We start from the raw sequence: 13,640 nt of genomic DNA on the forward strand, positions 1-13,640 counted from the left end.
ACAACAAGCCTTTCCTGCTTAAGGGAAGTGGGGCTCGGAGAAGTTCAAGTCGGTTCAGCAAACCCCACTAGCTGCGGAAGTAGAAACGATAGCTCGGGCCTAGCGGGAGGGGCGTCGGAAAAGTTCTCGACGCCCTCTCCGGCCTATTAATAGCCTCTGGCCCTTTGCGTCATCGTTTAGAGATGCTCTAAAGCAGAGGAGGATGAAGGACAGGAACGTTTCTCAGATCACCTGGTGACAAAGGGTACTGAAGTTCTCGGGCGAGTTTACCCTTCAGCACAGGTGTGCTCAGTGGCTGTGTCAGGCTGTGCTACGAAACATATAGGTCGTACGGACAAACCCGTCTCTTCTAAGGACACTCAGTGGTCACTACTGAAAGGGGTTTGGCTCGACTTACAGCACTATGGAGATCGCACAAGGGATCAACTTCTGTATTCAGCCCGCTACTACCTAATGTCCCCTTGCGATGACTGGAACCCTGAGCGTACGTGGCAAGGCTTTGATGGGCGGGGGAGAGGTCGACGTGCATGATTTTGAGGTGCTACCAAGAAAACATTCTTGGAAGAAGTGTGAGCGGAGGGGCCGGTGGCTGACGTAAAGCCCTGGCCTCCCTCAGCAACCCACTCCGGTTTTGTTTTCCTTTCTCTGCCACCGCAGCCCACGAAACTGAGCGCTCACGCGATGGTCACGCACGGCGCTCTTAGAGGCCCTTGGCGGGCTGTGATGTGCTGGGTCACAGCGCTAACAGGGTGACCGGACAGGGCATTTCCAATGGCGTTTCTCGGGGCTGATGGACATACAGCATTTTCTCTGCCATCATAGGGGCCAACCGAGAAATCCCCTGGTATTTATTTTCTTAGGAAAGCAGCGTCATGACATCATGGAACACGCGTTGTAAAAAGGGACCAAATCATCTAGCACCCTACAACTGCACACAATCCTTATTTTCCACATCTTCTAGGTGTGGATCGTAGGCATATTCTCGTGGCTTCCTTCCGGCAGATTATATTCCAGTGAGAGAACGCAGGACGACGCTGGGCGCGGAACAAGATCGCCAGCATCTGGGAGGCGTCGGGCCGAGTGGCAGAGGGCGGGGAACTTTCTGGCACTGATTTAGGGGCGACGAGGACGTTACCGATGTCCAAAGGGGCAGCGGTTTGCCCGGCAACTGCGGTGGACGTTTCCCAGCGCGAAGTGAGCCAGGGTCATTCACAGATACCTGGGACTGTGACCGTGGGCAGCCGGGGCCCGGGGACTCTGTGCTTGTTTCATCCAGTCTGTCAGATCTTGTTGTCACAGCAACTGAGGACATCGCTGGCAGGTATGGCTCCCTCTCTCCTCACCTTGCGTGCCAGTCAGTGCACAGATTGCACTTAATTACCTATTCGAATAGCCTTCCAGAGCCTGGCTGCGAGGGCTTGCGGCATCAGGAAAAAAAAAAAAAAGCCAGATTCGCTATAGCGTTATTGTCATTGTACAAAAGGTTGCCACCTCACCTTGGTGCAATTGTTAGAAAACACGCCTTTGCCTTTTATTTCAAGTTGTTTACTTAATACTAATCAAACTGTGATGGCCGCATCACTAACAGAATTACCGGGGTCACGAAATACAAGAGATACAATCACCTTTATTCTTCCCGTTTTATAGATCTGTGGAAAGGGGGCTGGATGATGGGAGATACATACATATCGTAAAGGAATGTTCGTTTCTAAACATACACACATGCGCACACACTTAGGTACATTCCTGTAGAAGAAGGGGCTCAGTGAGTGGGAATTGGAACTAAAACTATTGTAGAGTTCACCTATGTCATTGGCCCTTTCCTGCTATGCCTGGCACACCTAGGCGTAGATACATGATATATCGGGACAACTCAGGGTGGATACGTCTGCCTACCATTAATGCGTGCTGAATGTATTCTGGGAAACGCATGGTGGTAAAAACACACATGTTAAGATTCAGGTTTCCAGAAGAGGGCTGCCCGTATTGTGGCTTTATGGGCAACTTAAAGAGCTGCCCAAGAATGCACATATGTGTCACTTAAAAAAAGAAAAAGGATTTTATTTTATTTATTTAATTAATTAATTAATTTATTTATTATTTTTTTTTCAAGTTTTATTTATTTTTGGGACAGAGAGAGACAGAGCATGAACGGGGGAGGGGCAGAGAGAGAGGGAGACACAGAATCGGAAACAGGCTCCAGGCTCCGAGCCATCAGCCCAGAGCCCGACGCGGGGCTCGAACTCACGGACCGCGAGATCGTGACCTGGCTGAAGTCGGACACTTAACCGACTGCGCCACCCAGGCGCCCCTTATTTATTTTTTATTAAAAAAATCTTTTTTAACGCTGTTCATTTTTGAGAGACAGAGCCGGAGCGTGAGTGGGTTAGGGGCAGAGGGAGAGGGAGACACAGAATCCGAAGCAGGCTCCGGGCTCCGAGCCGTCAGCCCAGAGCCCGATACGGGGCTCGAACTCACGGACCGTGAGATCGTGACCTGAGCCAAAGCTGGACGCTTCACCGACTGAGCCACCCAGGCGCCCCAGAAAGATTTTATTTTTAAGTAATCTTTACACCCAACGCGTGGCTTGAATTGACAACCCTGCGATCAAGGGCTGCGTATGCTCCACCGACTGAGCCAGCCAGGTGCCCCGCTTATGTGTCATTTTTGATGAGGACAAGACCTGTTTTAATTAAGTAACAGTGACTAACAACTCATCTAGGGTTTAGGGACTGGAAGGGTAGAAAATCTTCCACAGGATTTGTGAGGATTATTAGAACTGCTCACAGGGTCTGGCCGTTTGCTTTTCTGGACATCTCTACCAATGCCTCGTTTAACACACATTTACTGGGGTGCCTGGGTGGCTCAGTCAGTGAGGCATCTGACTTCGGCTCAGGTCATGATCTCTCAGTTCGAGGGTTCGAGCCCTGCTTCGGGCTCTGTGCTGACAGCTCAGAGCCCAGAGCCTGCTTCAGATTCTGTGTCTCCCTCTCTCTCTGCTTCTCTGCTGCTCATGCTCTGTCTCTCTTTCAAAAAAATAAACATTAAAAACATACACATTTCCTGAGCACCTATTATGTATTGGGTACTGTAAGACACCAGAGATATGGTGATGAGTGAGACAGAGGCAGGCCCAGCCTTCCCTAGTTTATGGCCTAGTGGTGGAGATAGACATTAATCAAGTCTCCCCCCAGCTAAATTAATAAACCACGAAAAGGTGCTACTGATAAAATATATTTGGAACCATCTCAAGTGATAACAGGCAGGTGGAATCTGGTGAAGGCCTTTCTGGGGCGGTGACATTTTGGCTGAGCTCCACAGCGTGATTAGGAGAGAGGCAGGTGAAGAGGGGTGTGGAAGATGGCGTCTCACAGAGCGGATAGCCCAGAAGCAGGAACTTCACACATTCCACGAAGCAAGGGAATTCTAGCGTGGCTGCCGTGGGAGGAGCAAAGAGAGGAGCGGCACAGTGAGTGCACAGTGGCAGTTAGGAGCCACACCGTACCAGGGTCTCAGAGGCCTTGCGGTGTTTTCCTAGGTGCGATTGGGAGCCTTCCAAATGGTCCGAGCCACGGGGTGACCTCCGATTTGGATGTGAGAAGACCCATCCTGGAGAATGGAGGGAGAACATGCGTGAAAATGGAAGGATAGTCGTAGTACAGATGGCAAGACTTGAGATGTGCTCTGTGGGATAGTCTACAGTAGCCGGCAGGTGATTGGAGGTGGGGACTGTAGGAGACAGAACCGTCAAGGATGACGCGAAGGTCACTGGCTTCGGCCAGCGAGTAGAGGCGCTGTTGATTGCATTAGGAGCAACTTTGAGGGAGATTACAAATTCTCTTTTGGACGTTTACTTAGGGACGTTTATGAGACATCCAGATGGAGCTATCAAGAAGATAGTTAGAGAATGGAATTCAGTTGCAAGGTGTGGCTTTAAAGTTATGAAAATGGAAGAATCACCTGGAGAGTTTAGTTGGAGAAAAGGGCCCAGGGCAAAATCACAGAACATTGGCACAGTAATGGAGTAATTAAAAAAAAAAAAAAAAAAGAGCAGTGGTCGGTGAGGTAGGGTGTTAACCAGAAGAGTGTGATGACATAGAAACAGAAAAGGACAGGGGGCACCTGGGTGGCTCAGTTGGGTGAGCATCCTACTTGTCATTTCGGCTCAGGTCACGATCTCATGGTTCGCGGGATGGAGCCCCTTGTCGGGCTCTGCTCCGGCAGCCCGGAGCCTGCTTGGGATTCTCTCTCTCTCAAAATAAATAAATAAAACGAGTAGCCTAAAACGTGAAGGTCGCTGATATCCTCAGTGAAAGCCGTTTTGATGGAGCGAGGGGGGCAGAAACCCGTGAAGTATGTAGGGAGGAAAATGTGAGGTAAAATCTCCTTAGCTAAACATCCAAGCTTATCACGTACAAGTTCTGCTTTCGACACTATTGGTCACAATTTAGCTAAACTTTCTGTCGCTGCGTAACCACGGCTCCTCTCCACCAGCTTCCAGTTACGTCTTCCTTACTTCCTTCTGAGCCCTCGCCAGCAGCAGCCCCTGGGGTCCAGATTTCTCCTCACAGGCTATTGAAGGTGATTTTGGTTTTCTCCGTCATGCTTTTCAACCTTCTTCCAGGCTCTTCCCACCGTCCAATTCCAAAGCGTCAGGAATCCGGGCTGGGTCCATCCTCTGCTCCTTGTCTGAGGAGGCTGTGATCTCATCTGCTTCCAGGCTCCTTCAGATTCTTGGCAGAATTCGGTTCCTAGAAGTTGTAGGACTGCCGTGTCCGTTTTCTTACTGGCTGTTCGCTGGGGTTAGCGCTCAGTCACCAGAGGCCATTCTCAGATCTTAGCCCGGTGGCCTTTACACAACATGGCAGCCAACTTCTTCAAAGGCGACAGGAGAACTTCTCTCCAGTCCGCTGCAAGGGAGTCTTCCGTAACGTAAGGTGATCAAAGAGTCTTCCGGAATGTAGCTGCCCTAGCACCGCTTGCCATATTAACAGGTCTCGCTTACATTCAAGGGATGGGGGTTGTACAGGGCACTTGCACCCGGGAGGCAGGAATCTTGGGGGCCATCTTAGAATTCTGCCGATCGTGGAAAGGATAAAGTGAAAGTCCTTGCAGAGGAGAAACAAGATGTGCACGAGGATTGATTTCTTTTTTAAAAAAATTTGAAAATGTTTATTCATTTTTGAGAGAGACAGAGAGACAGAACGTGAGCGGGAGAGGGGCAGGGAGAGGGGGAGACACAGAATCCGAAGCAGGCTCCAGGCTCCGAGCCATCAGCACAGAGCCCGACGCGGGGCTCGAACCCACAGACCGTGAGATCGTGACCTGGGCCGAAGTCGGACACCTGAGCGACGGAGCCACCCAGGCACCCCAGGATTGATTTCTGATAAAAGCGCGGGTGCTGCTTCTTTTGTAATTGGAGGGAAGGGAGGATATGTGGTTATGCACACAATGAGGATGCCAGGTTAGGAAACGGTGTTGGAAAGATGTGGGAGTTTTCGTCTGTAGTTTGCGTTTTCTCTGTCAAGAGCATTTGTCACCTCGTGGGGAGCAGGCCTTGTCTGCCTGGGCACAGCAGATGGGAGCTTCGGGCTTCGCCAGAGGACAGATAGCTTCTCACCTGGGAGCAGGAGTCTTGTGATACGTGCTTGGTTGTGCAGACCTGTCCACTTACATTAGATAACCACAAATCTGAGTTTTGTCTCTCCATGTGCAAGGTCTCTACTTATTAAAGCATCCCCCCCCCCCACGAGGCTCAGATGTCAAACTCTGCTTCCGTTTGGGGTCTGTTTCTGCCTATGATGCCCCATCTATTCTGGCTTTCTGTAATCCAGTCCTAGCCTACTGATGTGCTCTTGATACGTTGCCCATTATTTCTCCTCTGGCTGCTTGACTCAGAGTCCCCGGGCCATCTGGCTTAGTTCACCCAGCACCTAGCACCTGTGTCATTCACGTCACTGTTCCGTTTGCCAAATGATTTCTTATATCTCCTCCTCCGCCCTCTGGCTTGTGACGCCATTTTCTTTCTTTCAGCCTGTGACTTCTGTCTTCATTTCTGGCTCTTCATTGGGTTCCTATTGATTCCATGAGGAAATTTCCAGGTGACGTGCCTCTAAGCTTGGCCTGGTGTTTGACACCTCCCAGATACAGCCGTCTTGCTATTGTGACCACGGCTGAGTCGTTAAAAATCTTTCTTTTTTTGTATGAGGAAATAGTCTGAGTCCACAGCAGAAGGGGCAGAAGAAGAAGAAGTCAGGAAAAAAAAGTATTTTTGTTTTTATTTTTTAATGTTTATGTATCTTTGAGAGAGAGAGAGAGAGAGAGAGAGAGAGAGAGACTGAGTACGAGTGGGGAGGGGCAGAGAAAGAGAGGGGGAGACACAGAATCCGAAGCAGGCTCTAGGCTCTGTGTTGTTAGAGCTCGACCCGGGGGTCGAACCCATCAACCGTGAGATCATGACCTGAGCTGAAGTCCAATGCTTAACCAACTGAGCCACCCAGGTGCCCCAGGAAAAAAATGTTTTTTGAAATTTTAATCCAGGGCCTGGAGTTCAGTCTCATTATTTTTTTTTTTCAATGTTAATCCCAGGTATTTAATCAAGTCTTTAAATAGTATCCGTTCACTTATAAAGTCAGTAATTCTGCAAAAATCGTTGGGTGCCTCCTATATTCTAGGTTTTTGAGATACAACAGTGAAAAAAATGTTTGTCCTCATGCACCTTATAGCATCCTGGGGGGAAATGTAATAAATGAACATGTAAATAATATTAAGCACTTTGGAAAAAAATAACAAAATGGGGAAGTGGGTAGGGAGTGTTGGCACAGTGTTGCTGTTTTCTAGGGGCCATTTGGGGAAAGCCTCACTAATCAGGTGACAGCCAACCAGAGACCTACAGTAAGTGAGGGATGGGATCCTATGGACATAGGGAGGACCATGTATCCGTGCCAAGCAGAAGGGAGAGCAAGTGCAAAGACCACAAGCATGACTATGTTGGACATGTTTGAAGGGTAGCAAGAAGCAATGACCTGGAAGTAAAGAGAGCTAAGAACTGAAGTTCTAGAAGCAAGGAGTTCCAAGGCAGATCATGCAGGGTCATGTAGGTCTTAAGCTGGCCTCTTGGGGTGTCTGGATGGCTTCGTCGGTTGAGCATCCGATTCCTGATTTCGGCTCAGGTAGTGATCTCACAACTGTGGGATCGAGTCCTGTGTTGGGCTCCACCCTAAGCATGGAGCCTACTTGGGATTCTCTCTCCCTCTCTCTCCGTCTCTCTCTGTCTCTCTCTCTCTCCCCTGCCCCCATCCCCTGCTTGCACTCTCTAAAAAAATAAAAAATTCATTAATTCATTAAAAAAAGAAAAACCTTAAAAAAAAAAGCTGGCCTCTCAGAGATCCAACCCGTATTAGGAATTACATACACATATTAAATATGTATACATCCATCTTTGTGTGTGTTGTATAGAGAAAGAATAAATCAGAATCGAAAGATTTCTCAAGTCCCAAGTTGGCCACCCGCAACGGACAGAAATATATGTGTCTCTACCCTGAAGCCAGACAGTAGATGAAAGCTTTGAGGGAGTCACCACATGACAGTTGAGCATGATATACAAGAGAACAGAGAAAGTTTTCCCCACAGAGCATTTGCTATGAAGACTGTGGATGAACAGATAGGACTTCAGCCATGTTGGGCTTGGGGGGAAGTTTAAAAATCTACATACGGGCTTTTTGTTGGTCAACTTAACCGACGAATCAGGTTATTATCTCTCTAAAGAAATACGTTGACCTAAGTAAAGTCTTATTTTGAGCAAAGACCCTGGACCTCACGGGTAAACCCCACGGGCAGTTTATCTAGGTTATTTTGATTCAGTGCTTTGATCTGTTGCCAACAAAGCTATGGGGAACCTTTTTTCCCCCCTCAAAAGTGTGAAACCCATTACTAAAATCTCTCCTTGATGTTTAAATTACGGTATGTCAAAGGTGGAGATCAAACTGTAGCTCTTTCATTTTTTAAGGGGAAAGTGAGAAATGGAGAAACTTTGAGACAAATTACTGATCATCCTCCACCAAGCTCTGACTTGCTCTTAAGAAAGGCTCTTCAACCCATTTCTTCTTTTCTCCTTTGAGCCAGTCTATGTTACTGGGAATCAAGACAACGAAATAAAATGAATATATTTGTAAAAAGTAACTCTGAATAGAAGGAATATAGAAACACGCACATTTTGGGGCTCCTGGGTGGCTCAGTCGATTAAGCGTTCAGCTTTGGCTCAGGTCATCATCTCACGGTTAGGGAGTTCAAGCCCCGCATCGGGCTCTCTGCTGTCAGCACAGAGCTCACTTCGGATCCTCTGTCCCCCTCTCTCTCTGCCCCTCTCCCACTCATTCTCTCTCTCTCTCTCTCTTTCTCTCTCTCACAAAATAAATAAATAAACTTAAAAAAAGAAACATGCACATTTTAGGAAATAAAAACTGTATGTGGTTCTAAAAAACAAAAAGCATGAGAGTTCAGGATTATCATGTTTTTATTCATTGTTTTTTAACAGACATGAAAAAGAATGTAATTGGGTTAGTGGTTGTAAATGAGGGCTTAATCCTGGAACACAGTAGATGTCAAACATTTGTTGAATGCATTAATATCTTGATGGGCTAATTCATCTTGTGAGAGAGAGAGCACGCATGAGGAGCAGAAGGATAGGGGGAGAGAGAGAGAGAGAGAGAGAGAGAGAGAGAGGGAGAGAGAAGGAGAGTCTTGACCAGGTTCCATGCTCGGTGTGGAGCCCGATGTGGGGCTCGGTCCCATGATCCTAGGATCATGACCTGAGCCAAAATCCAGAGTCAGACACTTAACCAACTGAGCCACCCAGTCGCCCCTCAATGGGGTAATTTAATATCATGGGGCCACATTTCTGTCAAAGATAGTCTTTGAGTAAGTCAGCCTCACATGTCATATATAGACTGAGCTTTTATTATGGTGGTAGCAAAGTTCACCACAGGCAGAGGATTAGAAACACCACCAGTTTCACAGGAACTTAAATCTGGTCCTACTGTGTACGTAGCATTGTGCTAGGCACAACAGGAATAACAGGATGTGCAATGGTAGCAACAGCACTTATACATATGACATAATTAATAACATGAATTTATGCCAAGGAAGTTCTAAATTGCGTGTAATCAGGCATAAGGAAGTGAACATATTAAGTTATGTGAGGATTCAGGAAAATAAGAGAAATCTGCTTTGACTGGAGAGCTTGGGAGTTTTCATCTCCATTTAGCAATTTAGTACTGAGTGCTGGAGCGCACGGTGCTGGGGATTCAGCTATGACTAAGTCCCTACCCAGGTCTCTAGGACAGCAGCGTCTAATAGAAACATAACGTGGTGGAAAAGAATGAAATTGCGTCCCTATCTTACGCCACTCACATTGACTAGAAATGGATAAAGGACTCCCACATAAGACCTGAACTATAAAACTCCTACAAGAAAGCATTGGGGAGAAAGCTTCTTGACATTTGTCTCGGCAATGAGTTTTGGATTTGACACCAAAAGCACAAACAACAAAAGCAAAAATCAACAAGTGGGACCACAGCAAACTACAAAGCTTCTGTACAGCAAAAGGAAAAAAAAAATACCAACAAAATGTAAAGGCAACTTATGGAATGGGAGAAAACATTTGTAAACCGTATTTTTGATAAGGGGTTAATATCCAAAGTGTATCAGGAATGCATACAACTCAATAGTGAAATGGAAGCTGACTAAAAATGAGCCAGAGGTGGGAGCCTGGCTGGCTTAGTCGGAAGAGCATGCAACTCTTGATCTCAGTGTCGTGAGTTCGAGTTCTACATTGGGTGTAGAGATTACTTAAATAAAAACATAAACTTAAATGAGCAAAAGGAATCGAAAAGATATTTCTCCAAAGAAGACATGCAAATGGCCACGAGTACACGAAATGATGCTCAACATCACTAATCACCGGGCAAATGCAAGTGATAACCACAATGAGACATCACCTGTTAGAATGGTTAGCATCCAAAAGACAAAAGATAATAAGTAGTAGCGAGGATGTGGGGAAAAGAGAAGCCTTGCACGTTGTTGGTGGGAGTGGAAAATGGTAGAACATCTATTGAAAACAGGGTGGAGTTTCCTCAAAAACTTAAAAACAGAACTACCATACGATTGAGCAATCCCACTTCTAGGTGTATTTCCAAAAGAAATGAGACCAGGATCTCCAAGAGATAGGGGCTCTTCCAAGTTTATTGCGGCATTAATCACAATAGCCAAGATACGGAAACAACCCAAGTGTCCATAGACAGATGAATGAAAAGAAAATATGATACACACACACACACACACATACATACACGTAGATATACCTAAATGTGTATGTACACGCACATACACACAGTGGAATATTATTTAGCCATAAAAAGAAGGAAATCCTGCCATTTGCCACATGGACCTTGGGGGCTTTACGCTAAGTGAAAGAAGTCAGGCAGAGAAAGACAAATAATGTATGATCTCATTTATATGTGGAACCTAAAAACATTGAACTCAAAGAGAGTAGAGGTGGTTGCCAGGGGCTGAGGGGTAGGGAAAATGGGGAGATCTTGGTCAAAGGGTACAACTTTCAGTTACAAGATGGTTTGGGGTGTCTAATGTGCATCATGGTGACCGTACTGAACAATCGTTTATACTTGAAAGTTTCTATGAGAGTAGAGCTGTAATAATATCCTTACCATAGCAACAGTAAGATGGTAATCATTTGAGGTGAAGATGTGTTCACTAACCTTATTGTGGAAAACATTTCACGATATATGTCTATCAGTCATCTCAGTGTCTGCCTTAAACTTACATAATGTTATATGCCAGCCATATCTCAATAAAGCTAGGGCAAAAAAAGAAATAGAATGTGAGCCACATAGGCAATTTTCAATTTTCTAGTCGCTACGTTAAGAGAGATAAAAAGCAACAGGAGATACTGACTTTCTAAAACTTATTATTTAACTCGATATAGCCAACAGATCACCACTTGATATATCACAACTATAAAAGAATACATCAGGACAGAAGCGTGGACTCCGTGGGGGTAGTTCTTGGCACCTTGGTCTTCTCTGTGTCTTTCTTGTCCCGACGCAAGGTGATTGTGGTTTCAAGGATGAGCTCCCAGAAAGGGAACGTGGCTCATCCCAGGCCTCAGTTGCCCCAGAATTACATGTAGCTTCAAAAATGACAAGTTTGCTAAGAGTGTTCAGACCAAGAAAATTAATGCAAAGCTTCATGGTGGAATTTGTCAATGCCATAAAGAAGTTCTGGACCGGTGTGCAAAACACAGCAAATACAAAGTGTTGTCAAAGCCTAAAAAGTATGGTACGTGTTTAGAAAAGTCGGCGAAGGATTCTTACCACATAACGTGTGGGCTACGTGGCTGTGCGTTTGAAGTTTGTGCAAAATGCAGAAAGAAAGGAGACATTGTTGCTCTGCTTCATAAACAACCAGAAAGGACAGAAAACACAGAAAGCATACGTTCCAACCACAGATGTTGCAGAAGAAATGAACAAGGTGATGATGATTTACATTTTGATTTAGATGACACAAAGACAATCAGACGGATAATATATTAAAAGTCAGCTTGAAAACATGAAATTCGGAACGACTTTGGACTCTTGAGGGTTTAAAAAAAATACTGCGAAATCCTAACGAGAAAAAAACTAGCCAAAACCTATAGAAAACAGGCAAAGTTTATCCATGGACAATATAAGCTATACGTGATACTGCAATAATTATAAAGCTTTCATTCAGAGTTTTCTTGTAGTAAATTTGAAAGCAGCATATGCTAGAATAGCTTCCAAAATGAGTATTAGGGTATCATGTTGCAGTTCCTGGGAATTATTTAGAAACATATACTACCTAACATCAAAGTAAACAAGGTTTGGAACCGATGGCTGTGTAAGTGCCTTTTGATTGACTGGCCTCAAGTAAATGGCCCACATAACACGGCCCCCTTACTTATTATGTTTGCTTGTTATAAAAAGGTCGTGATTTTTTTTTTTTTTTAAATTTTTTTTTTTCAACGTTTATTTATTTTTGGGACAGAGAGACAGAGCATGAACGGGGGAGGGGCAGAGAGAGAGGGAGACACAGAATCGGAAACAGGCTCCAGGCTCTGAGCCATCAGCCCAGAGCCTGACGCGGGGCTCGAACTCACGGACTGCGAGATCGTGACCTGGCTGAAGTCGGACGCTTAACCGACTGCGCCACCCAGGCGCCCCAAAAGGTCGTGATTTTTAATCATAATGTGTAACAAGCGTGTAACGGTTTTGCTTTGAAAGTATTTTTACATACCTGATCGCATTTAAAACAAATTATTTATTTATTTATTTTGAGAGAGACAGAGACAGCATGAGTAGGGGAGGGGCAGAGAGAGAGGGAGAGAAAGAATCCCAAGCAGGCTCTGCGCTGTCAGTGTGGAGCCCGACATGCTCAAGCTCACGAAGATCATGAGATCGTGACCTGAGCTGAAACCAAGAGTCAGACACTTAACCGACTGAGCCACCCAGGCACCCATACCTGATCATATTTTCACCTTTCTTCTCTTGTCAAATATACATACAGAAAAAAAATATATAAGATATATATGTAGAGTTGAATAATTATAAAGAAAAGTCATCCATCTATCAGCCAGGTGAAGAAAATATGTTTGCTTTATTTTAAAATTTTTTTAACATTTATTTATTTTTGAGAGAGAGAGAGAGAGAGCCGTGGAGGGGCAGAGAGAGAGGGAGACAGAATCCGAAGCAGGCTCCAGGCTCCAAGCTGTCGGCACGGAGCCTGATGAGGGGCTCGAACCCACGGACTGCGAGATCATGACCTGAGTTGAAGTCGGACGCTTAACCAACTGAGCCACCTAGGCGCCCCTGAGAAAACTACTTTTAAACAAGCAAAAATATTAACATGATATGTTGGATTCCTTTCTTTGCTGTAAGTCTTTGAAATCCACTGTGGATTTGATGCCGACGGCATGTGTCAGTTTGGACTGGCCACGTTTCAAGTGCACAGTAGGCACTCGGGGCTAGTGTGGCTACTGCATTGGTCATCACAGCTCTAGAGTACCAGAGTCCAGTGGAAAATAAAGAGACTTCAAGAAGGAACACTTGCAAAATAGCCACCACCCTAGGGGTTGTTTTAGAGTTGCGAACGACGGTAGAGGTCACGCCCTCCACCCGCTCTCTGGCAAGTCTTTCCAAGTTTGAATTCACCTCCCAATCACCCGGCCATCTTGTTAAGATGCAGGTTTTAATTCAGTAGGTCTGGAGTGGGGCTTGAGATTCTGAGTTTCTAACAAGCTCCCAGAGGATGCCGGGGCTGCTGGCCCAGGAGCCACGCTTTGACTAGCGAGGGTCAGCATCAGTCAGAGTTTGGCCAGAAATCTAGACACCTCTCCAGGTATTCTCGCAGGAGGATACAATCCAGGGAACATCATGCTTATGTAACCCTCGGAATGGGGCGACGGTCGGGAGAGTTGAGGGAATCGGGACGCGTGGTGAGAAGCTGTTAGCCGTGCCCCCGGCAGCCTGCGGCATTGCAAACTTCACGTCTGCCGTCTGCTCCTGCTTCTCCTTGGGTTTGGCTTCCAAATCTCGCAGAACCCTGAT

The 13,640-nt window shown here is 46.0% G+C and overlaps 1 protein-coding gene across 1 annotated transcript; it reads left to right on the plus strand.

Annotated features, from left to right (window-relative positions):
* The first annotated feature begins 11,143 nt into the window (after positions 1-11,143).
* On the plus strand, positions 11,144-11,609 carry LOC115506916 (uncharacterized protein C9orf85 homolog). The gene is given in 2 exon segments (XM_032592086.1): positions 11,144-11,197; positions 11,199-11,609. Coding segments are annotated over 2 exon segments (465 nt in total).
* Positions 11,610-13,640: the final 2,031 nt, after the last annotated feature.

This window comes from Lynx canadensis, chromosome X (assembly GCF_007474595.2).
Source record: "Lynx canadensis isolate LIC74 chromosome X, mLynCan4.pri.v2, whole genome shotgun sequence".
Lineage (NCBI taxonomy): Eukaryota > Metazoa > Chordata > Mammalia > Carnivora > Felidae > Lynx > Lynx canadensis.